This window comes from Triticum dicoccoides, chromosome 6B (assembly GCF_002162155.2).
Source record: "Triticum dicoccoides isolate Atlit2015 ecotype Zavitan chromosome 6B, WEW_v2.0, whole genome shotgun sequence".
Classification (NCBI taxonomy): domain Eukaryota; kingdom Viridiplantae; phylum Streptophyta; class Magnoliopsida; order Poales; family Poaceae; genus Triticum; species Triticum dicoccoides.
Window position 1 is genome coordinate 226,853,913 of NC_041391.1, and position 26,187 is coordinate 226,880,099.

The window sequence follows — 26,187 nt, forward strand, 5'->3', positions numbered from 1 at the left end:
GCAAGACAAACAAAGCAAACTGAAACAAACAATTTAACTATGCCTGAAATAAACAAGCAATTGAACTGTTGTGTTAGCAGCATGCATACATGCACGCCTCAATAACATCCTTGGCCTGGCTACATTTGAATCAACTGATGTATCTTCTATACATTCGAACAAGCCATGTAACATCGTTTGCCGCCTATGAAGTATCTCGACCAGTATGTACTCAAGATCCTAGTAATTATAGGGATGCTCATGAAGTGAACATGCATTTGGTTATGCCATTTATGACATCAAGATCTCTGCCATAGTAGAAAGGAGTTACTCCCTCTGTTCACCATTATAAGATGTTTTGGATATTTAAATATAGATTACATTCAAGCTGTAATGGGTGAACAGACACATTAAAATGTGTCTACATACATCTAATTTAGACAAAAGTTATAACATTTTATAATAGTGAGGGGAGGGAGTATTAATCAATGGCCCAATGACTGGGTTACAGGTGGAGAACCCTAGGCAAGCACAATGACATACAAATAGGATGTGCTGATAATTGAAATGCAACGACTTACCATAACTGGTTGTACATGCTAAGTGTTGCTCCTCCTAAAAGCTATCCCTAACTTTCCTGTGCACCTTTTTCCGCCCCTTCATCCATGCCCACAAATTCTACCTGTCCACAACTTGATTGTTTCTTTTCTGTTTGGGCTTGTGTGTGACTTACCTTCGCAATATCACTTTCAATAGTTTTCTGTTTTGCAGTCTCATCTCCATCAGTCTCCATTTCTAGTGCCTTTTTGATATTGCTAATTGTAGAGACCTCCTCCTTTTGGATTTTTTGGCTTGTGACATCTGTTTCTTCTCTCCATTTAATCTCTGACTCCTTTTCCTCCAGCTTAGTGCACCACTCTTGATTTCTTGAGACTTCCTCTACCTCCCAAGTTGTTTTCCCGCCAGCCAGAGTAGTTTCTTCCTCCTTGACCTCTTCCCCTCTCTTCCTCATACTTTCTTTGTATTACCAAATTAGCTGTGAAGGCTTTTTCCAAACTGCTGACTTTCTCCTCTTTTCATTTTAACTAAACATTCTCATGTGTAACAGAAGTCTGGCAGATATTCATATGCAAACCTGACCCATCTCCTTTTCCCTTCATTCTTACTTTCATTCCCTCTGTCTTCTTGGTCCTCCATTTCTAATTCCAATTTGCCATCTTGTAGTATTCTCTTCCCTTGTCCATCTTCCTTTTCATCATCATCCAGATTCAGATACATGCCTCTCATCAGTGGTTTCCTAATATAAATTTTAACCTTCATATGCAGATATTCTCCTACAGCCCAACCTTCCTCATATGTGTCAACTCCAACTACTTCGCCAATAGTATCTCCTATCGCTCCATGTCTCCCTATTCATAATATCGAAGGTAAGATCATAGAATCTAACCCAGATTGGGATATGACTGAATTGTATCTCCTCTAGAGACTTCTTTTCATCAAAATCATGCACTTCTAAAACCTCTTGGTTGAAATTCCAAGGTCCATCTTCTAAAGCTTTCCTTTCTGGCTTGATTACTAAAGGTAGATGGGAATCTATTACCTCCAAGTTCCTTGCATTCTACTCCATGGAGTGGGCTCCAGATTTCACCCAGTGTTCTCCCAACAATAGATGCTATTGCTGGCCTTTCTAAAAAGAGTTTAGCAATCACTTGCAGGGGCCTTGTCTTCCTCCTGTTCATGCCTCCTCTATTTATCTTAATTCCCTTCTCCTTTGCTTCTGACAGATTCATCTCCTTTAGTTGCTCCCCTCAAGCTTTTGTTGTTGATCATTCAGTTAAAAACTAGGGAGCCGGTGCTTCACGATCACGTGCCCTAGCACCACGAAAAGTCTTGGACTACTTAGAATAGATGGAGCAGCTTGAATATGAACGATACTACTCGGATCGAAGCTTAGGCTGATCAAAGGGGTGGATTATGGAGAAGAAAACATGCAGTAGGGTGGAAGCAAATCTGGAAGAAGGGGGTTGATATTAGGAAGCAGAGATGAGCTTGGTTTTGGGATGGAAAGTGGGGAAGAGAGAAACAATTGATGGCTTGTGAGATGGGGCACACTTGTTTCAGAGTGGAATCGTTGTGGGCTTGGTGATTCACCCGCCGGCGGATAAACACGTGGTGAAGAAACTTGGAATCCCGACGAAGTTTGGAGAAACGCGCTGAAGGACTTAGGGAACACAATCACCTACTTTTCGCCATAGAGGGGACACACCATCACACACGAGACGGACCGACGTATCAATGTCATATCCTCGTCAAGCATCAATTGTGCAAACGTCAGCAGTGGCGGCAATCGCGGTGGTGCGAGGTGCTTGCATGATCAATGGCGACAACAACAGTGGTGCGAGGTGCTTGCAACATCAGTTCAACAGTGGCGTGTAGTGTGTGGTGGATGCAACATCACCTTGTGGCAGCGGCGGGTGTGACGCGCGGGCTGCAGTTACCTTCCAGCAGCGTTGGCGATGACGCATGGTGCCATGTTGCGGTGGTGTCGAGATATACAACATCGCCCTTGTATGTAAATGGGGATTTATCGAGAGAGACAAGGGGATAGAGATGACGGGTATGGGACGGGGATGTCCGAGATATTTCTGAAAGTGGACCACGTGGTACGTGGTGCCGACGGAGGACGTTGCCAATGTGAGAATATGATCAATCGGCATATTTGAATTGTTTTCCCAAAACCAATCTTTTATAGTGTGTGGCTTGAATCAAATGTCCACATAATTTGGTTAAACTTGCATAATTTTAGATGGGGCAATCTAAAGGAAATGCTAAAACGAAAGTCACTATCTTCCATCATGAAAAAGAATGCAACACGCAAGCACTTCTTTTCCGGGGAAATGCACGAGCATTACACTAGTATATACTTACAACATTTTTGCACTAATAGATCCTCAAACAGATTGACACCTGGCATTGATTTAATTTAATTTTTACAACATTCCACTGGAAAAATCATTGGATGACAAGCAAACATCAAATTGATCTAGACTAGTGAGTGGAGAAACTAGTTATCCGAAACGACCAAACAGCGTCGCTTCATTCGCAAGAAATCGAGGCCATCCAATTTCAACGACTGTGATTTCAAATCCGAAATCCACCAGCATGGAGTCCTACCCACCCGACACGTGCGCAGGTCCACGTTTAAACTGTACCGCACTCGCGCTTTGCTCTGCCACCCTCCCTTCCCCTCTTCCACTTTACGCGCCTCTCTCTCTCCTTCCCCTCTCTCGCCAATTCCCCATTCCCACCACCCCACCCCACCCCACCGTCGCCACCCCCAAATCCCCTTCGGATCGGGAGGAGCCGGCGGCGAGCGGCGGGAAACACCTCCGATTCCCCTCCCGACTGCCTCCGCGCGCCCTGGTGAGCTCCCTTTGCCATCCCGCCGCCGCAGCCTCTTCTCGCCCCGTTCTCTTCGGTGCTCGACCGTGGGAGCGAGGTTTTTTCGGGTAGCGCCTAGTGATTTGTTGTTGCCGATTTCGGTCGCTGTGTCGTGCATTGATGGAGGTTACGGCTGAGATCGCGAGGTGTCGAGGTGCGATTTTCTTCGTTGTTGCGTGAGTTGCTCGCTCGCTGCGTTCCTTCCGTTTGGTGGCGGGTTGACGAGGTCAATGCTGTTGCTGTTTCTGGTGATCTCACCGTGCGTGCGTGCGACGCTATGGCTTGACTGACACGATCACGCGATGCTGCTGCTGGTTGGTTGGTTGGTTGGTCGGTCGTTCCCTCCTAGGAGCTGGTTCGTTGGTTAGTGCTCAACTGCTAATTAAGTTGTATGTAAGCTGTTCCTGAATTAGTGCTGATTTAGTGATTTTTATTGTGTTGTAAATTTAAGTCATCCCACGGTTTTAACCTAGAAAGTGAAAGTCATCCCACGGTGGAAACAATGATGACGAGGTGCTATGTGCTAGTTTTTGGCAATTTCTATCGCCATATGAAAATTTGTGGGAATTGTACAGCTTCCACGAGCCCTTTTTAAAAAACAATTAATAGTTGAAGAAAACATCTCCCTGGTACCAAACTATGTTTTATAACTCTTTGTTACGTGAATCTGCTGACTCTTAGTTGGTGTGGGTGTGGTGTGACTTGCTGAATTCTGTGTACATATTTTGGTGATGGCTCCTGTGTGCATCGAGATACCGTGATGTTTGTGTGTTCACCACATTTATGTTTGTTTTCAGTGAGCAGTTCCATGTTACATTTACTTTGTCGTGTTTACTACATGCTGTAGTATGATGCATACATGTACATGATTTGACGATTTTTCATCTCGAGTGAGTGCACAGTTTGGTTTACAGATACTTGGATGCCCTCGTTTCTAGTATCATACAATGCAACCAGTCATTGTATTTTCCTCTTATTATGTGATTGCATTCGAGTCCTGGAAACAACCTCTTGCAAAAATGTAGGGAAAGGCTGCGTACTATAGACCCAAAGCGGTCGGACCCTTCCCCGGACCCTGCGCAAGCGGAAGCTACGTGCACCGGGCTGCCCCTTTTTGTTAATTCCAATGTATTTGCTGACCTTAATTCCAATGTATTATTATTATTATTATTTTGCGGGGAATTCCAATGTATTATAAGCACACACCATACGGCATCTAAGTTTTACTTGTTTATTGCTTTCAATGCAGATAGACAGAAACTGCTATTGATCAGTACAAGATGCCCGTAAGCTTTAAATATTGGGATGACTGCTTGGATCCGGATGATATGCGATTAATGTGGGCAGATCCTCATGTAAGTAAAGAGTGGATTGACGCTGGGGAAGAACAGGGACAGAAAGTTCACCTATCACGGGATCCTGATGGCGAGGCATATCTGACACAAACTGAAATTATGGTGGGTGATCAGCCTAACTGTGTAAACATTGTTCTCGGTAGCTGTTGGATACTTGTACTGTTTGCTAGATCACCATATATCTGTTTTTTGAAGCTGCACTTCTGCATGTCTAAGATAACCTCTTTAAAAAACAAAATGTCTGACGTATCCAGTCTATCCATTATTTGGTTTATTCATTTTAATAATCATTTCACATCTGAGATGCTAGAGTGTGGCACTAAAAGCAAAGCAGGCTATCAGTAGTGGCCTAGTGAATTTGTTGCTGAAGCTTAACCAAGATAAATGCTATCGATGCTATGAGATAAGTGGTCAAACATGGTGGTTTCTTGCTATTTTCAAGGAAGTGGTTAAATGACTGTTTAGAAGTTTATTACTGCAGTGCTGAAGTTTGCCGAGCTATGGAAAATAATCTCAGAGCGGGGGTCTATTGGTTTTATTAATTACTGTATTATGTTTGTTGTTTGTATAATGCTGGGTTAGAACTATTCTTACATACACTCGTTGATTCTTTCAGGTAGTTGCTGCAATTACTGTTCAGAGGCATTTCAAATCACAGCTAGACCCGGTATTGATTCTATTGCTCTATGTTTTATCATTATTTGCACTTGTGTCAGTAATCGGAAAAGTGAGTGGTGCAGTACAACTGTATGCTAACATATGTTCCATGATGCATTGTCTTTGGTAAAAGAGTGAGAAACTATGTGAGTACGAGACATGACCATTGTGGTGACAGAGTTCAGCTATCTTGTTATTGGTAACTATCCTGGTGGACTTGTCTAAGCCTAAGCGTCCTACTTATTTTGTGCAGTATATGATAGGTGCCCTTGCAGAAATTGCGAGTGGAAAGAGGCTCTTTGTGGATAACTATCATCGCAAGACTAAGGAGACTAAGATGGGCATAATGCAGGTGACACCAGAAGTTGCTCAGTGGCTTGGCAGGTACTCAACAGTTAACAGGCCTGGTCAACTTAATTTCTGTATCATCCTCTCTCATCTACGTTCTTTAACTGAACTTCTTGTTTTCATCAATTCTGATAAGGGAACTGGGTTACAAGAATTATGACATTGAACTTGAAGATAATATTGATTTGCTATACTGGCCTTTTATAAATGTCTACTTTGGTGCTGCTTATGCAAAGTGGCTCTTCTCATGTGATGAAAAGTATGTGTTTCTCCGGTAGATTACGTTTCACTTTTAAATTTAATATACTTTATCAATCTTGTATCTTTCTACTGCTAAACGCACTTATTTGGCAAAATGCTGCAGAGAAAGAACTGAAGAATTTGTCGTTAGAGCTTACAAGGGAGGCAAAAAGAAAGCTACTCACAAGTCATCTGCCCCCATTTTCGAACGTTATCTTTATGTGAAAGAGACCTTGCTCTCTATGAGGTTTTATTCTTCAAAATCTCTCTTCGTATTCTACTTCCAACATTGTTATGTTGTTCAGTGCTCAGTGTATTGCCTTGGCTAAATTTGTTTCTCTTATAGTTTGTGGTCTATTAAGGTCTTTTCTTTAAGGTTTTGAGTTTAAATATGTAAGCCTAGTAAGACCTCAAGTTTGGGGGAAATTGTTGAGCTCCTCGAAATAACATAACCATAAGCCACAACTTTACTTGTTTGACATGATACAAGTGTACAGTAGCTTTAATCTTAAGTTTCACCTCTATAAATTGGGACCGGAGAATTATGAGGGTGTAAGCGGGCACGGACACCCAGCTAAGCTGCTGGGCCGTGCCGTGAAAAAGCTTACCAATTGCGATGCGGACTGACTACTTTGATTCCCATGGTTTCAAGCGGCTTGCCACATACTCCCTCCGTTGCAGTACAAAGTTGGGTCATCTATTTTGGAACGGAGGGAGTATCTCGCAAGAAACCGGTGGTGCAGTCACCACCTCCAGCCTGCCTTGTCATTGCAGGCGGCGTCCCAGTCCTTCACCGTACTCCTCTCTGTACCCACTATAGCAGGATAATGCGGACTTCTGTAGCCGCTGCGGTAGTGCAGTGTTCCAGTTAAATTGGTACTACCTCCGTCCGGGTTTATTTGCCCCCTTCATATTTTGTGCTCAATTTTGACTGTAGATTTGACTGAAAAATATATGTTGTATGTCATAAAACTTATATTTTTGGATTCATATTCGAAAGAGCTTTCCAATGATACTATTTTTGTGATATATAACTTATTTTTTGTAGTTAAGTCAAATGTCAAAGTTTGACCCAAAATATAAGGGGGGCTAATAAACCCGGAAGAAGGTAGTAGTGGCCAACCGCATTGTCCGCTCTTATCGCTGCTGGACACCTCTGGAGATGGGTGGGCAGTCGCAACCCACCCTGCCAGCACCCTGAGAGAATTATCACGAGGCCTACTATTATAGTAGCCTGTAGGCTGTAGTAACCTACAACTGCTAATATTTTGTTTCCTTTTTAATTAATCATTTATGTTCACCTAACATGTCAAAATACCCCCCCTGTATCAAAAAAAAAATGCTTACATTTTGATATAGAGGGAGTATCAAACTAATGAAATAACCAGTTTTTTTGTTTCACAACAATCCAAAGGATGTTCCTTGATGATTGTATCATTAAGGCACATACAATGCAAGCGCTGAAGAAGTGTTTAATGAAAGAAACAGTTTTCTTGCCACTTATGACTGGTAAGGTGCTAATGTTGTAGTATACTATGTGCTTGTATGTGAGAAGGTGACTCTTGCATGCGTGCTAAATGATGTGGTTTTTCATCTCTCTTTAAGCACCGATATAAAAGCACTTAGCAGTGCACTGTACATGCCCTAAGTAAACTACTCCCTCTGTTCCTAAATATTTGTCTTTTTAGAGATTTCAAATGGACTACCACATACGGATGTATATAGACATATTTTAGAGTGTAGATTCACTCATTTTGCTCCGTATGTAGTCACTTGTTGAAATCTCTAGAAAGACAAATATTTAGGAACAGAGGGAGTATATGAACTGCATGGTCAACTCCTTGCAACCCATTGAGTATCCATTAGGATAGAAATGTAGAAACTGTTCAATGAATTAAAGTTCAGAAGTTATGATTTTGCGCAAAAGCTATTTCTTTGTTTTACCTTACATCCAGGATCGAACTTGTTGATGAACTGTTTCTCACTTTTTGTTAGCAGACAACCAGACAGTTTCAATGAGCTGGCTCCTGATCTCCTAGAAAATTCCTCAACTGCAGGTTACATTTTGCTCTGTTGATTTTGTTTTTTTATTTAGTATTTTAGATTCAAGGAGTGTGAAATATAGGGGAAACTTAAAATAAAGCATGTACTCCAACAGCTGATCCCTATTTTGATTCCGGAGGAACTTCTTACTACATTCAACATGTCATCCGGTTATCATCTTTGTGTTAGGAACACAGCTGGTATATTGGGATTCCAAAGTGTCAGAGGAAGACATTGGTGGAATGTGGAGTCAGCCTGACGTGTTGAAGGAGTGGACAAATTCTGGCGAGCAGCGTGGAAATGTCAGATTTTCGCATGATGCCAAGAAGAGACCGTATCTTTCTCGAGTTGAGGTCAAGGTATGGCTGGTTGTTAATAATTATGCAGTTACTTCACATTTCCCTTCACTAGTAGGGTGCCCTCTTTGCCGTGCTAAAACTTGACAAACATATGTTTGTACGTAAAGCTACAGTAAACATCACATCTGCATATTCTTCAGATAACCATTAGTTCAGACCTTATTTGATGCAACCGCCCCGACTCTATATCATATCATCAGTATAGTTTTTGTAATGGTTTTATGTCAGTTTCTAAACGTGATTCTGAATTTGATCTCAGGCTGTTGCTGAAATAATCATATCTCGCCATTTCAGCTCAAGAGGAGTAAAGCCGGTAAGTTTTGGGTTGATAGTCAGTGCATTTTATTCGAACTTGCTTAAACATGTTGCTCTTGCATCTGGTCATCAACTGAGACTTCTCTTATAGCAAATCTGTAATGCATTGAAATACCAATACCTGTGCATCCTGTAGAACCATTTAGCTCCTAAAGCTCTGTTTTGTTGCATGCATTTGTATTGCATTTCGAAGGCCTACATAAGTATGTATAGTACTGTAGCATGAGTGATCATCACATACTATGCTCATCATATTTTGGCTCTCAATTCATGCAACAGTATATTAGCCAATGCATTTGTTGTGCTGTTAGTTATCATAAACGTTTCCCTTGTTTCTCTCTTTCTGTAAACATTTGAAACTAATGTCTGCTAATCGCATTAGCATCCATTTCCTTGTAAAATTAGTGACTAGAGATATTTCCAATTGAAATTCCAGCGGTACTGACTATGTAGATGCCTGTAGGGCTATCCCAGTAACAACAAATATATTATCTGAATTTCTTATAGCTCCTGCATCCTAACATTTGTTGAACCGTCTATTCTGTTTCAAATCTGCATAGGAAGCCCTAGCTGCTCTCGCAGAGGTGTGCAGTATGCGCTTTGTCCATGGAGTACGTTCTCGGACAGGATTGATGGGAATAGATTACCCTACTGCCGCATGGCTTTCCAGGTGAGCATGACACTGCGTCTAGCCATTGACCTGTAAATTTTATCCAAACAATTATGGTGAGGTGATTGTGGAATCTGAGTAGGACCTCAACTTTTGAACGATATTGCTTGCCCTGACAAACCTGAAACTCTTTGCTTTACCAGTTATCCTTGCTTTACTTATTATTTTGTCCTTACACACGATAGCTGAATCTGAACTACAGTTTTGGCATACACGGTTTCATACAAATATATTTGGTGATCCAATTACAAAATGTAACGCATGAATTCTTTTGATCTGCTACTTTCGGTTACTTCAGAAGTCAGACAATCATATTTTAGAGGAAAGTATTGATCTAATAATTTGGAATCAAACTCCATTGAGTTGGTCGCGTAGAACTGCTCTTGTTCGATTTTGCTATTACAGTTTCCAGGTAGTTGTTCTCACTTGCAGTTTGCATTTTGAGTATGTAGAGATTGTGGCTATACAGCATACGCAGTGAGCTCGGTGGATGATCTCTACAATCCATTTGCATCAATGTACTTTGGAGCAGCTTACTTGGGATGGTTGTCACGATATGAAGGAAGGTCTGCCTAAAAGGATTAAGCACAATACGTATTTCATCTTACTGCATAATAAACGACAAACTGACACATTTTCCTCTGTTCAGGGAGAGGAGCCATGAATTCATTGTTCAAGCTTATCTTGGGGGACCAGACAAAGTTAACCTTCAGGAAACTGGACCGTATTGGAAGAAATTTCTGGAGGCTTTGATACACTATGAAGATCCGAAGAAGTATGTTTTCTCTTGCTGTATAACTTGGAATGAGATTCAGAATTATGAAGTGGGTTTCGTTTTCCTGTCAAAACTTGGCTACCCAAGTAGTCACCACAGTCTGCTAACATTTTCAAACATGTACCCTCACACACAAGAGATTCTGACATACTCCACTATGTAACATCTGTTTGTAAATGCGAGCAATACCAGGACTTCAAAATTGACGTTATCTTAAATGGATTTGGTTTATCATGACTTGCAGTCGCTAATTAAACTGTCTATCTACCTTTTCAGGGACCAGACGAGCTGCTGTATTTTGTAAAATCGTGATGTCTTCATACGATTTTGTTTACTGAAGGTATTAGTTCTTTCCAAGCCTTTTTGTCTAATAAACTTTGTCACTCCTTCAAATTTTTGTCAGCAAGAGATGTTCATGGTATGGCCGCATGCATCTTTCGGATGCAAAGGCCCGGGGGTAATCCTCCTTTTCAAAAAAAAAAAAAGAGATGTTCATGGTTCTATTTGCTGTCTACTCTTGCTCAAAGTTCAAACACTTGCTGTTAGTATGAACGATCTCTAAGTACTTGGATATTTTTTCTGGTATTGTGTGCAAATTCATGATTTAAACAACGCAAAATGTGTGGCCTGCATATTTTTGCCTAGTCCCTGTTATCAGCAGTGTAGTTTTCCCCGAAAGAAAGACAGCAGGGCTGTTTCTCAGTTCATCAAGGAGTAATACAGGGTAACCTTCCAACTGAAAACAAAAGCCGTAACGACATAAACTACAACCTCGGATTAAAAGCCGGAATAGCAGTGCTGTCAACTATAACTAGCAGTATTCACTTTACAGTTTATGTATGGTAGTGCGTTCAGAACGTCCACTTCTCTAGACAAGAATCTGTTTCCTTGCTGGGTGGCTGTAGAACAAGTGGGCATCATGAGAGGCAGATGGTCCTGCCCCGTTCCCTACCAATTCAGGGTGCATGTCATAGCAGCCAACCAGCGCCCTGTAGCACACCCTTTACTCCTGAACTGTTAGTCCTGCGCCCCTTAACAGCTGCTGGGAACTGACAGATAAGCAGCAGTTGAATTGCATCATTGCACTTCATTTATGGATAGATCCTCATTTTCTACCAGGTTGATCGAAGAGTGTGAAACCAATAGTGAATGAGACGACTAGCCATTTTTTCCTGTATATGCATAAGATTCCAGCAAGACTAGTAGTACACTGTATCAAGGCATATAACTTACTTTTTTTGGCGTTTAATGCAGACCGCAGGCTGTAACTAGCAAAGCTTCGTTTTCACCATCTTGTAACTGAAGATAACTCGGATTTAAATAATCCGTGTAGCAGTAAACGCTTCATTTGTAATTTTTGCTGGCCTTTTGGTTGGTCTGGTTTTTTCAAACGAACTTTTGTAGTTCTCTGTAGCATGTACATTATATTTGGAAAGAAGGCACTGATTAGTAAGGTTTCTGCTCGAGCATCATATTTGTATGAAGTGTTGGATAAACAGCAACTAGCTTTACTGAGGGCAATAAGCCAGTACATATACGGATGTGGTAAAGTGCAAAAAAGCCCCTTATACAATGAGGATGTACACAAGTAACTATACACATCTAACACCCCCCCTCAAATTCATGGTGGATCAACAACACTGAGTTTGGAGAGAAAAAGCCATGCTGCGCTCGAGTCTGTGCCTTCGTGAAGAAGTCAGCCAACTGTAACTCAGAGGGCACATAGTGAAGAGCAAGAGTCTGATCTTGTACAGCAGCACGCACAAAGTGGGCATCCACGCCGATGTGCTTGGTGAGCTCATGCTTCACCGGGTCACGCGCAATACTGATAGCACCGGTACTGTCTGACAGTAGGGGAGTCGAGGTAGTAGCAGACACACCAAAATCCTCAAGTAACCATCGTAACCAGATCACCTTAGCCGTCAACATAGCCATGGCTCGCAACTCAGCCTCTGTACTCGAGCGAGAAACTGCAGTCTGTTTCTTTGTCTTCCAGGCAATAAAAGAGCCTCCAAGAAAAACATAGTAGGCAGACAGCGAGCGTCGATCAGAGGGATCACTAGCCCAGGTAGCATCAGAGTAGGCCTGGAGCTCAAGAGCGCTGGAGCGGGGAAAGAAAAGGCGCTGAGAGATCGTGCCACAAAGATATCGTAGAACACGAAGGAGGTGACTATAGTGGACAGAGGTGGGGGCTGAAACGAATTGACTCAGGATGTGGATAGGATAGGAGATGTCAGGACGCGTAACAACAAGATATACAAGGCTGCCAACAAGGTGACGATAGCGAGTGGGATTAGGAAGAGGGTCACCATCAGAGGCACGAAGCTGAACGTTGAGCTCCATAGGAGTCACAACGGTGCGCTCATCACCAAGAGCAGCGCGAGCAAGAAGATCCTGAATATATTTTTCTTGGGTGATGTAGATGTCACGCCCAATATGCGACCCTATCCAAAAGGAACTCGAAGGTCCCACCAAGGATAGACCCGCATATTGGAACGCTTTTGCAAGGTGGATATCGTTACATCAACATTACATAATAGATGGGGATACATACAAGAGGCATACAATGCCACACGAATACAACATCATCTTACAAGAACAACATCCGACTACGGATGAATCATAAACAGAAACTCAAACAATATCCACCCTGCTAGCCCAGGCTGCCGACCTGGAACCTATCCCCTGATCGAAGAAGAAGCAGAAGAAGAACTCCAAATCAAGCAAACATCGCTCTCGCGTCATGAACACCGCATAACCTGAACCTGCAACTGTTGTTGTAGTAATCTGTGAGCCACGAGGACTCAGCAATCCCATTACCATGGGTATCAAGACTAGCAAAGCTTAATAGGAAAGGAAGGGGTAAAGTGGTGAGGTTGCAGCGGCGACTAAGCATGATATGGTGGCTAACATATGCAAATGAGAGCGAGAAGAGAAACAAAGGAACGGTCGTGAACTAGCAATGATCAAGAGGTGATCCTGAACACCTACTTACGTCAAACATAACCCAGAAACCGTGTTCACTTCCCGGACTCCGCCGAGAAGAGACCATCACGGCTACACACGCGGTTGATGTGTTTTAATTCGGATCTGGTGTCAAGTGATCTACAACCGGACATTAACAAATTCCCATCTGCCACATAACCGCGGGCACGGCTCTCGAAAGTTTAAACCCTGCAGGGGTGTCCCAACTTAGCCCATGACAAGCTCTCGCGATCAACGAAGGAATAGACCTTCTCCCAGGAAGACCCGATCAGTCTCGGAATCCCAGTTTACTATTGGGGAACGTAGCAATAATTCAAAATTTTCCTACGTGTCACCAAGATCTATCTATGGAGAAACCAGCAACGAGGGGAAGGAGAGTGCATCTACATACCCTTGTAGATCGCTAAGCGGAAGCGTTCAAGTGAACGGGGTTGATGGAGTCGTACTCGTCGTGATTCAAATCACCGATGATCCTAGTGCCGAACAGACGGCACCTCCGCGTTCAACACACGTACAGCCCGGTGACGTCTCCCATGCCTTGATCCAGCAAGGAGAGAGGGAGAGGTTGAGGAAGACTCCATCCAGCAGCAGCACAACGGCGTGGTGGTGGTGGAGGAGCGTGGCAATCCTGCAGGGCTTCGCCAAGCACCGCAGAAGAGGAGAAGAACTTGGGAGAGAGGGAGGGGCTGCACCAAAGGCAAAAGGTGTGTCTCAAGAGGCCCTCTACCCCCACTATATATAGGGATCCCAAGGGGGGGTGCGCCAGCCCTAGGAGATCCAATCTCCTAGGGGGCGGCGGCCAGGGGAGGAGTCCATCCCCCCAAGGCACCTAGGAGGTGCCTTTCCCTTCTGGGACTCTTCCTTTTAGGGTTCCCTAGGCGCATGGGCCTCTTGGGGCTGGTGCCCTTGGCCCATGTAGGCCAAGGCGCACCCCCTACAGCCCATGTGGCCCCCCGGGGCAGGTGGCCCCACCCGGTGGGCCCCCGGGACCCTTCCGGTGGTCCCGGTACAATACCGATGACCCCGAAACTTGTCCCGATGGCCGAAACAGGACTTCCTATATATAAATCTTTACCTCCGGACCATTCCGGAACTCCTCGTGACGTCCGGGATCTCATCCGGGACTCCGAACAACATTTGGTAGCCACATACAAACTTCCTTTATAACCCTAGCGTCATCGAACCTTAAGTGTGTAGACCCTACGGGTTCGGGAGACATGTAGACATGACCGAGACGTTCTCCGGTCAATAACCAACAGCGGGATCTGGATACCCATGTTGGCTCCCACATGTTCCACGATGATCTCATCGGATGAACCACGATGTCAAGGACTCAATCAATCCCGTATACAATTCCCTTTGTCTATCGGTACGATACTTGCCCGAGATTCGATCGTCGGTATCCCGATACCTTGTTCAATCTCGTTACCGGCAAATCTCTTTACTCGTTCCGTAACACATCATCCTGTGATCAACCCCTTGGTCACATTGTGCACATTATGATGATGTCCTACCGAGTGGGCCCAGAGATACCTCTCCGTTTACACGGAGTGACAAATCCCAGTCTCGATTCGTGCCAACCCAACAGACACTTTCGGAGATACCTGTAATGCACCTTTATAGCCACCCAGTTACGTTGTGACGTTTGGTACACCCAAAGCATTCCTACGGTATCCGGGAGTTGCACAATCTCATGGTCTAAGGAAAAGATACTTGACATTAGAAAAGCTTTAGCATACGAACTACATGATCTTGTGCTAGGCTTAGGATTGGGTCTTGTCCATCACATAATTCTCCTAATGATGTGATCCCGTTTTCAACGACATCCAATGTCCATGGTCAGGAAACCGTAACCATCTATTGATCAACGAGCTAGTCAACTAGAGGCTTACTAGGGACATGGTGTTGTCTATGTATCCACACATGTATCTGAGTTTCCTATCAATACAATTCTAGCATGGATAATAAACGATTATCATGAACAAGGAAATATAATAATAACTAATTTATTATTGCCTCTAGGGCATATTTCCAACAGTCTCCCACTTGCACTAGAGTCAATAATCTAGTTCACATCGATATGTGATTAACACTCAAGGTCACATCCTCATGTGACTAACACCCAAAGAGTTTACTAGAGTCAATAATCTAGTCCACATTTACCATGTGATTAACACTCGATGAGTTCTGGGTTTGATCATGTTATGCTTGTGAGAGAGGTTAAGTCAACGGGTCTGAACCTTTCAGATCCGTGTGTGCTTTACAAATCTCTATGTCATCTCCTAGATGTAGCTACCACGTTCTATTTGGAGCTATTCCAAATAACTGTTCTACTTGGAGCTATTCTAAATTGTTGCTCCATTATACGTATCCGATATCTCTACTCAGAGCTATCCGGATAGGTGTTAAGCTTGCATCGACGTAACCCTTTACGACGAACTCTTTTACCACCTCCATAATCGAGAAAATTCCTTAGTCCACTAGTTACTAAGGATAACTTTGACCGTTGTCCTGTGATCCATTCTTGGATCACTCTTGTACCCCTTGACTGACTCATGGAGGCACACTTCAGGTGCGGTACACTGCATAGCATACTATAGAGCCTATGTCTTAAGCATAGGGGACGACCTTCATCCTTTCTCTCTATTCTACCGTGGTCGAGCTTTAAGTCTTAACTTCATACCTTACAACTCAGGCAAGAACTCCTTCTTTGACTGATCCATCTTGAACACCTTCAAGATCATGTCAAGGTATGTGCTCATTTGAAAGTACCATTAAGCGTTTTGATCTATCCTTATAGATCTTGATGCTCAACGTTCAAGTAGCTTAATCCAGGCTTTCCATTAAAAGACACTTTTCAAATAGCTCTGCATGCTTTCTAGAAATTCTACATCATTTCCGATCAACAACATGTTAACAACACATACTCATCGAAAATTTTATAGTGCTCCCACTCACTTATTTGGAAATACAAGTTTCTCATGAACTTTGTATAAACCCAAAATCTTTGATCATCTCATCAAAGCGTACATTCCAACTCCGAGATGCTTACTCCAGTCCTTAGAAGGATTACTGGAGCTTTGCATACTTATTAGCATCTTTCAGGATTGACAAAACCTTCCGGTTGCATCACATACAACCTTTCCTCAAGAAAAACGTCGAGGAAACAATGTTTTGACATCCTATCTGCAAGATTTCATAAATAATGCAGTGACTGCTAATATAATTCCAACAGACTCTTAGCATCGCTACGAGTGAGAAAGTATCATCGTAGTCAACTCCTTGAACTTGTCGGAAAACATCTTAACGACAAGTCGAGCTTTCTTAATGGTGATACTTACCATCATTGTCCGTCTTCCTTTTAAAATCCATATGTACCTAACAGCCTTACGACCATCAAGTAGTTCTTCCAAAGTTTACACTTTGTTTTCATATATGGATCCTTTCTCGGATTATATGGCTTTGAGCCATTCGTCGGAATCCGGGCCCACCATCGCTTCTCCATAGCTCGTAGGTTCATTGTTGTCTAGCAACATGACTTCCAAGACAGGATTACTGTACCACTCTGAAGTAGTACGCGTCCTTGTCGTCCTACGAGGTATGGTAGTGACTTGATCCGAAGTTTCATGATCACTATCATAAGCTTCCACTTCAATTGGTGTAGGTGCCACAGGAACAACTCCCTGTGCCCTGTCACACACTAGTTGAAGAGACGGTTCAATAACCTCATCAAGTCTCCACCATCCTCCCACTCAATTCTTTTGAGAGAAACTTTTTCTCGAGGAAGGACCCGATTCTAGAAACAATCCCTTATTGCTTTCGAATCTAAGACAGGAAGTATACCCAACAGTTTTGGGTGTCCTATGAAGATGCATTTATCCGCTTTGGGTTCGAGCTTATCAGCCTGAAACTTTTCCACATAAGCGTCGCAGCCCCAAACTTTTAAGAAATGGCATCTTAGGTTTCTCTAAACCATAGTTCATACGGTGTCATCTCATCGGAATTACGTGGTGCCCTATTTAAAGTGAATGTGGTTGTCTCTAATGCCTAACCCATAAACTGTCATGGTAATTCGACAAGAGACATCATGGTATGCATCATATCCAATAGGGTGCAGTTATGATGTTCGGACACACCATCACACTATGGTGTTCCAGGCTGTATTAGTTGTGAAACAATTTCCACAATGTCTTAATTCTGTGCCAAACTCGTAATTCAGATATTCATCTCTATGATCATATCATAGATATTTTATCCTCTTGTCGCGACGATCTTTCAACTTCACCCTGAAATTACTTGAACCTTTCAATAATTCAGACTCGTGATTCATCAAGTAAATATACTCAACATCTACTCAAATCATCTGTGAAGTAAGAACATAACGATATCCACTACATGCCTCAGCACTCATTGGACTGCACACATCAAAATGTGTTACTTCCAACAAGTTGCTTTCTAGTTCCATTTTACTGAAAACAAGGCTTTCAGTCATCTTGCCCATGTGGTATGATTTGCATGTCTCAAGTGATTCAAGATCAAGTGAGTTCAAACGGTCCATTTGCATGGAGTTTCATGCATATACACCAATAGACATGGTTCGCATGTCTCAAACTTTTCAAAAACGAGTGAGCCCAAAGATCCATCAACATGGAGCTTCTTCATGCGTTTTATACCGATATGACTTACGTGGCAGTGCCACAAGTAGGTGGTACTATCATTACTATCCTATATCTTTTGGCATGAACATGTGTATCACTACGATCGAGATTCAATAAACCATTCATTTTAGGTGTAAGACCATTGAAGGTATTATTCAAATAAACAGAGTAACCGTTATTCTCCTTAAATGAATACCGTATTGCGATAGACATAATCCAATCATGTCTATGCTCAACGCAAACACCAATCTCGATGGTAGAGGTAGCTTGCGATGCTTGATCATATCAACATTGGAAACACTTCCAACACATATCGTCAGCTCACCTTTAGCTAGTCTCCGTTTTATTCCGTAGCTTTTATTTCGAGTTACTAACACTTAGCAACCGAACCGGTATCTAATACCCTGGTGCTACTAGGAGTACTAGTAAAGTACACATCAACATAATGTATATCCAATATACTTCTATCGACCTTGCCAGCCTTCTTATCTACCAAGTATCTAGGGTAATTCTGCTCCAGTGGCTGTTCCCCTTTATTACAGAAGCACTCAGTCTCGGGTTTGGGTTCAACCTCGGGTTTCTTCACTAGAGCAGCATCTGAATTGCCGTTTCATGAAGTATCCCTTCTTGCCCTTGCCCTTCTTGAAACTAGTGGTTTCACCAACCATCAACAATTGATGCTCCTTCTTGATTTCTACTTTTGTGGTGTCAAACATCGCGAATATCTCAAGGATCATCATATATGTCCCTGATATATCATAGTTCATCACAAAGCTCTAGCAGCTTGGTGGTAATGACTTCGGGGAACCATCACTATTTCATCTGGAAGATCAACTCCCACTCGATTCAAGCGATTGTTGTACTCAGACAATCTGAGCACAAGCACAAAAATTGAGCTTTTCTCCTTAGTTTGCAGGCTAAGAAAATCGTCGGAGGTCTTATACCTCTTGACATGGGCACGAGCCTGAAATCCCAATTTCAGCCCTCGAAACATCTCATATGTTTCGCGACGTTTCAAAATGTCTTTGGTGCCTCAATTCTAAACCATTTAGCATTACGCACTGAACTATCATGTAGTTATCAAAATGTGTATGTCAGATGTTCGCAACATCCACAGACAATGTTCGAGGTTCAGCACACTGAGCGGTGCATTAAGGACATAAGCCTTCTATGAAGCAATGAGGACAATCCTCAGTTTACGGACCTAGTCCGCATAATTGCTACTATCAACTTTCAACTAAATTTTCTCTAGAAACATATCTAAACAGTAGAACTATAGCATGAGCTACGACATAATTTGCAAAATCCTTTTGACTATGTTCAGAATAATTAAGTTCATCTTATGAACTCCCACTCAGATAGACATCCCTCTAGTCATCTAAGTGATTACATGATCCGAGTCAACTAGGCCGTGTCCGATCATCACGTGAGACGGACTAGTCAACGTCGGTGAACATCTTCATGTTGATCGTATCTACCATACGACTCATGCTCGACCTTTCGGTCTTCTGTGTTCCGAGGCCATGTCTATGCACATGCTAGGCTCGTCCAGTTAACCCTAAGTGTTTTGCATGTGTAAATCTGTCTTACACCCGTTGTATGTGAACGTAAGAATCCATCACACCCGATCATCACGTGGTGCTTAGAAGCGACGAACTTTAGCAACGGTGCACAGTTAGGGGAGAACACTTCTTGAAATTGTTGTAAGGGATCATCTTATTTACTACCGTCATTCTAAGTAAACAAGATGCATAAACATGATAAACATCACATGCAATCAAATAGTGACATGATATGGCCAATATCATTTTGCTCCTTTTGATCTCCATCTTCGGGGCTCCATGATCATCATCGTCACCGGCATGACACCATGATCTCCATCATCGTCTCTTCATGAAGTTGTCTCGCCAACTATTACTTCTACTACTATGGCTAACGGTTAGCAATAAAGTAAAGTAATTACATGACGTTTATGTTGACACGCAGGTCATAAATAAATTAAGACAACTCCTATGGCTCATGCCGGTTGTCATACTCATCGACATGCAAGTCGTGATTCCTGTTACAAGAACATGATCAATCTCATACATCACATATCATTCATCACATTCTTCTTGGCCATATCACATCACAAAGCATACCCTGCAAAAACAAGTTAGACGTCCTCTAATTGTTGTTTGCATGTTTTACGTGGTTGCTATGGGTTACTAGCAAGAACGTTTCTTACCTACGCAAAGACCACAACGTGATATGCCAATTGCTATTTACCCTTCATAAGGACCCTTTTCATCGAATCCGATCCGACTAAAGTGGGAGAGACAGACACCCGCCAGCCACCTTATGCAACTAGTGCATGTTTGTCGGTGGAATCGGTCTCACGTAAGAGTACGTGTAAGGTTGGTCCGGGCCGCTTCATCCCACGATGCCGCCGAATCAAGATAAGACTAGTAACGGCAAGCATATTGAACAAAATCAACGCCCACAACTACTTTGTGTTCTACTCGTGCATAGAAACTACGCATAGACCTAGCTCATGATGCCACTGTTGGGGAACGTAGCAATAATTCAAAATTTTCCTACGTGTCACCAAGATCTATCTATGGAGAAACCAGCAACGAGGGGAAGGAGAGTGCATCTACATACCCTTGTAGATCGCTAAGCGGAAGCGTTCAAGTGAACGGGGTTGATGGAGTCGTACTCGTCGTGATTCAAATCACCGATGATCCTAGTGCCGAACAGACGGCACCTCCGCGTTCAACACACATACAGCCCGGTGACGTCTCCCATGCCTTAATCCAGCAAGGAGAGAGGGAGAGGTTGAGGAAGACTCCATCCAGCAGCAGCACAACGGCGTGGTGGTGGTGGAGGAGCGTGGCAATCCTGCAGGGCTTCGCCAAGCACCGCAGAAGAGGAGAAGAACTTGGGAGAGAGGGAGGGGCTGCACTAAAGGCAAGAGGTGTGTCTCAAGAGGCCCTCTACCCCCACTATATATAGGGATCCCAAGGGGGGGTGCGCCAGCCCTAGGAGATCCAATCTCCTAGGGGGCGGCGGCCAGGGGAGGAGTCCATCCCCCCCAAGGCACCTAGGAGGTGCCTTCCCCTTCTGGGACTCTTCCTTTTAGGGTTCCCTAGGCGCATGGGCCTCTTGGGGCTGGTGCCCTTGGCCCATGTAGGCCTAGGCGCACCCCCTACAGCCCATGTGGCCCCCCGGGACAGGTGGCCCCACCCGGTGGGCCCCCGGGACCCTTCCGGTGGTCCCGGTACAATACCGATGACCCCGAAACTTGTCCCGATGGCCGAAACAGGACTTCCTATATATAAATCTTTACCTCCGGACCATTCCGAAACTCCTCGTGACGTCCGGGATCTCATCCGAGACTCCGAACAACATTCGGTAACCACATACAAACTTCCTTTATAACCCTAGCGTCATCGAGCCTTAAGTGTGTAGACCCTACGGGTTCGGGAGACATGTAGACATGACCGAGACGTTCTCCGGTCAATAACCAACAGTGGGATCTGGATACCCATGTTGGCTCCCACATGTTCCACGATGATCTCATCGGATGAACCACGATGTCAAGGACTCAATCAATCCCGTATACAATTCCCTTTGTCTATCGGTACGATACTTGCCCGAGATTCGATCGTCGGTATCCCGATACCTTGTTCAATCTCGTTACCAGCAAGTCTCTTTACTCATTCCGTAACACATCATCCCGTGATCAACCCCTTGGTCACATTGTGCACATTATGATGATGTCCTACCGAGTGGGCCCAGAGATACCTCTCCGTTTACACGGAGTGACAAATCCCAGTCTCGATTCGTGCCAACCCAACAGACACTTTCGGAGATACCTGTAATGCACCTTTATAGCCACCCAGTTACGTTGTGACGTTTGGTACACCCAAAGCATTCCTACGGTATCCGGGAGTTGCACAATCTCATGGTCTAAGGAAAAGATACTTGACATTAGAAAAGCTTTAGCATACGAACTACATGATCTTGTGCTAGGCTTAGGATTGGGTCTTGTCCATCACATCATTCTCCTAATGATGTGATCCCGTTATCAACGACATCCAATGTCCATGGTCAGGAAACCGTAACCATCTATTGATCAACGAGCTAGTCAACTAGAGGCTTACTAGGGACATGGTGTTGTCTATGTATCCACACATGTATCTGAGTTTCCTATCAATACAATTCTAGCATGGATAATAAACGATTATCATGAACAAGGAAATATAATAATAACTAATTTATTATTGCCTCTAGGGCATATTTCCAACATTTACAAGACATTTCGACAATGGTAAAACAAGACCAGCAAAGCCGCCCGATGCGCCGACAATCCCGATAGGAGCTGCACATATCTCGTTCTCAGGGCAGACCGGATGAGCAAGACGACGGGTTGGCATAGACCCTGGTTGCCCATGTTGGGGAACGTAGCAGAAATTCAAAATTTTTCCTACGTAACACCAAGATCTATCTATGGAGAGACCAGCAACGAGTAGAAAGAGAGTGCATCTACATACCCTTGTAGATCGCTAAGCGGAAGCATTCAAGTGAACGGGGTTGATGGAGTCGTACTCGTCGTGATTCAGATCACCGATGATCAAGTGCCGAACGGACGGCACCTCCGCGTTCAACACACGTACAGCCCGGTGACGTCTCCCACGCCTTGATCCAGCAAGGAGAGAGGGAGAGGTTGAGGAAGACTCTATCCAGCAGCAGCACAATGGCGTGGTGGTGATGGAGGAGCGTGGCAATCCTGCAGGGCTTCGCCAAGCACCTACGGGAGAAGAGGAGGAGGGAGAGGGGCAGGGCTGCACCAACGAGAGATCAAATCACTTGTTATGGGCAGCCCCTAGGCCTCATATATATAGGGGAAGGGGAGGGCTGCGCCCCCTTTAGGGTTTCCCACCCCAAGGGGCGGTGGCCAGCCTCCAGATGGCATCTGGTGCGGCGGCCAAGAGTGGGGGGAGGAGTCCATCCTCCCCAAGGCACCACGGAGGTGCCTTCCCCCTTGAGGACTCTTCCCTCTAGGGTTCCCTAGGCGCATGGGCCTCTTGGGGCTGGTGCCCTTGGCCCATGTAGGCCAAGGCGCACCCCCTACAGCCCATGTGGCCCCCCGGGGCAGGTGGCCCCACCCGGTGGGCCCCCGGGACCCTTCCGGTGGTCCCGGTACAATACCGATGACCCCGAAACTTGTCCCGATGGCCGAAACAGGACTTCCTATATATAAATCTTTACCTCCGGACCATTCCGGAACTCCTCGTGACGTCCGGGATCTCATCCGGGACTCCGAACAACATTCGGTAACCACATACAAGCTTCCTTTATAACCCTAGCGTCATCGAACCTTAAGTGTGTAGACCCTACGGGTTCGGGAGACATGCAGACATGACCGAGACGTTCTCCGGTCAATAACCAACAACGGGATCTGGATACCCATGTTGGCTCCCACATGTTCCACGATGATCTCATCGGATGAACCACAATGTCAAGGACTTAATCAATCCCGTATTCAATTCCCTTTGTCTAGCGGTATTTTACTTGCCCGAGATTCGATCGTCGGTATCCAATACCTTGTTCAATCTCGTTACCGGCAAGTCACTTTACTCGTTCCGTAACACATCATCCCGTGATCAACTCCTTGGTCACATTGCGCATATGATGATGTCCTGCCGAGTGGGCCCAGAGATACCTCTCCGTTTACACAGAGTGACAAATCCCAGTCTCGATCCGCATAAAACAATAGATACTTTCGGAGATACCTGTAGTGCACCTTTATAGTCACCCAGTTACGTTGTGACGTTTGATACACCCAAAGCACTCCTACGGTATCCAGGAGTTACATGATCTCATGGTCAAAGGAAGAGATACTTGACATTGGCAAAGCTCTAGCAAATGAACTACACGATCTTTTGTGCTAGTCTTAGGATTGGGTCTTGTCCATCACATCATTCTCCTAATGATGTGATCCCGTTATCAACGACATCCAATGTCCATAGCCAGGAAACCATGACTATCTGTTGATCACAACGAGCTAGTCAACTAGAGGCTCACTAGGGACATATTGTGGTCTATGTATTCACACGTGTATTACGATTTCTGGATAATACAGTTATAGCATGAATAAAAGACAATTATCATGAACAAGGAAATATAATAATAATACTTTTATTATTGCCTCTAGGGCATATTTCCAACAGTCTCCCACTTGCACTAGAGTCAATAATCTAGTTCACATCGCCATGTGATTAAAACTCACAGGTCACATCGCCATGTGACTAATACCCAAGAGTTTACTAGAGTCAGTAGTCTAGTTCACATCACTATGTGATTAACACTCAATGAGTTTTATGTTTGATCATGTTGCTTGTGAGAGAGGTTTTAGTCAACAGGTCTGAACCTTTCAGATCCGTGTGTGCTTCACAAATCTCTATGTCATCTCCTAGATGTAGCTACCACGCTCTATTTGGAGCTATTCCAAACAACTGTTCTACTTGGAGCTATTCTAAATTATTGCACCATTATATGTATCCGGTCTCTCTACTCAGAGCTATCTGGATAGGTGTCAAGCTTGCATCGTCGTAACTTTTACGACGAACTCTTTTACCACCTCCATAATCGAGAAAATTCCTTAGTCCACTAGTTACTAAGGATAACTTTGACCGCTGTCCTGTGAGCCATTCTTGGATCACTCTTGTACCCCTTGACTGACTCATGGCAAGGCACACTTCAGGTGCGGTACACAGCATAGCATACTGAAGAGCCTACGTCTTAAGCATAGGGGACGACATTCGTCCTTTCTCTCTATTCTGCCGTGGTCGAGCTTTAAGTCTTAACTTCGTACCTTACAAATCAGGCAAGAACTCCTTCTTTGACTGGTCCATCTTGAACACCTTCAAGATCATGTCAAGGTATGTGCTCATTTGAAAGTATTATTAAGCATTTTTATCTATCCTTATAGATCTTGATGCTCAATGTTCAAGTAGCTTAATCCAGGCTTTCCATTGAAAAACACTTTCAAAATAACCCTATATGCTTTCTAGAAATTCTACATCATTTCTGATCAACAATATGTCAACAGCATATACTCATCAGAAATTCTATAGTGCTCCCACTCACTTCTTTGGAAATACAAGTTTCTTATAAACTTTGTATAAATCCAAAATCTTTGATCATCTCATCAAAGCGTACATTCCAACTCCGAGATGCTTACTCCAGTCCTTAAAAGGATCGCTGGAGCTAGCATACCTTTTAGCATCCTTAGGATCGACAAAACTTTTCTGATTGTATTGCATACAACCTTTCCTTACGAAAACTAGTAAGGAAACTTGTCTTGACATCCATCTGCCAGATTTCATAAATGCAGCTAATGCTAACATGATTCCGACGGACTTTAAGCATCGCTACGAGTGAGAAAATCTCATCGTAGTCAACTCCTTGAACTTGTCAGAAAACACTTCGCCACAAGTCGAGCTTCATAGATGGTGACATTACCATCCACGTCCGTCTTCTTCTTAAAAGATCCATTTATCTCAATGGATTGCGGATCATCGGGCAAGTCCATCAAAGTCCATGCTTTGTTCTGATGTATGGATACTATCTCGGATTTCATGGCCTCAAGCCATTTATCGAAATCCGGGCCCACCATCGCTTCTCCATAGCTCGTAGGTTCATTGTTGTCTAGCAACATGACCTTCAAGACAGGATTACGTACCACTCTGAAGTAGTACGCATCCTTGTCATCCTACGAGGTTTGGGAGTGACTTGATCCGAAGTTTCTGATCAATATCATAAGCTTCCACTTCAATTGGTGTAGGTGCCACAAGAAGAACTCCCTGTGCCCTGTCACACACTAGTTGAAGAGGCGGTTCAATAACCTCATCAAGTCTCCACCATCCTCCCACTCAATTCTTTCGAGAGAAACTTTTCCTCGAGAAAGGACCCGATTCTAGAAACAATCCATATTGCTTTCGGATCTGAATTAGGAGGTATACCCAACTGTTTTGGGTTTCCTATGAAGATGCATTTTATCCGCTTTGGGTTCGAGCTTATCAACCTGAAACTTTTTCATATAAGCGTCGCAGCCCCAAACTTTTAAGAAACGACAACTTAGGTTTCTCTAAACCATAATTCATACGGTGTCATCTCATCGGAATTACGTGGTGCCCTATTTAAAGTGAATGTGGTTGTCTCTAATGCCTAACCCATGAACGATAGTGGTAATTCGATAAGAGACATAATGGTACGCACCATATCCAATAGGGTGCAACTATGATGTTCGGACACACCATCACATTATGGTGTTCCAGGCGGTATTAATTGCGAAACAATTTCCACAATGTCTTAA

General features: G+C 43.8%; 1 protein-coding gene across 4 annotated transcripts; it reads left to right on the forward strand.

Moving 5' to 3' along the window:
- Positions 1-3,257: 3,257 nt before the first annotated feature.
- On the forward strand, positions 3,258-11,654 carry LOC119325134. Of its 4 annotated transcripts, none has more exons than XM_037598880.1 (14): positions 3,258-3,402; positions 4,670-4,877; positions 5,392-5,442; positions 5,686-5,816; positions 5,917-6,039; positions 6,145-6,267; positions 8,019-8,077; positions 8,253-8,422; positions 8,682-8,735; positions 9,298-9,407; positions 9,860-9,973; positions 10,057-10,182; positions 10,459-10,522; positions 11,437-11,654. In XM_037598880.1, exons 2-13 carry the CDS (start codon positions 4,701-4,703, stop codon positions 10,484-10,486), a joined length of 1,266 nt encoding a protein of 421 aa, XP_037454777.1. In that variant the 5' UTR covers positions 3,258-3,402; positions 4,670-4,700; the 3' UTR covers positions 10,487-10,522; positions 11,437-11,654. The 4 variants fall into 4 exon arrangements, with proteins under 4 accessions (XP_037454777.1, XP_037454779.1, XP_037454778.1 ...); XM_037598881.1 differs by lacking the exon at positions 3,258-3,402 and adding an exon at positions 4,417-4,548; XM_037598882.1 differs by lacking the exon at positions 5,917-6,039.
- Positions 11,655-26,187: the final 14,533 nt, after the last annotated feature.

Bases quoted from the DNA above. Each gene is read 5' to 3' on its own strand.
- LOC119325134 (XM_037598880.1), top strand. From the start codon at position 4,701: ATGCCCGTAAGCTTTAAATATTGGGATGACTGCTTGGATCCGGATGAT. The intron at 6,040-6,144 runs GTATGTGTTTCT...AAAATGCTGCAG, and splicing joins CTCTTCTCATGTGATGAAAA to AGAAAGAACTGAAGAATTTG. The intron at 6,268-8,018 runs GTTTTATTCTTC...TTTTGTTAGCAG, and splicing joins GAGACCTTGCTCTCTATGAG to ACAACCAGACAGTTTCAATG.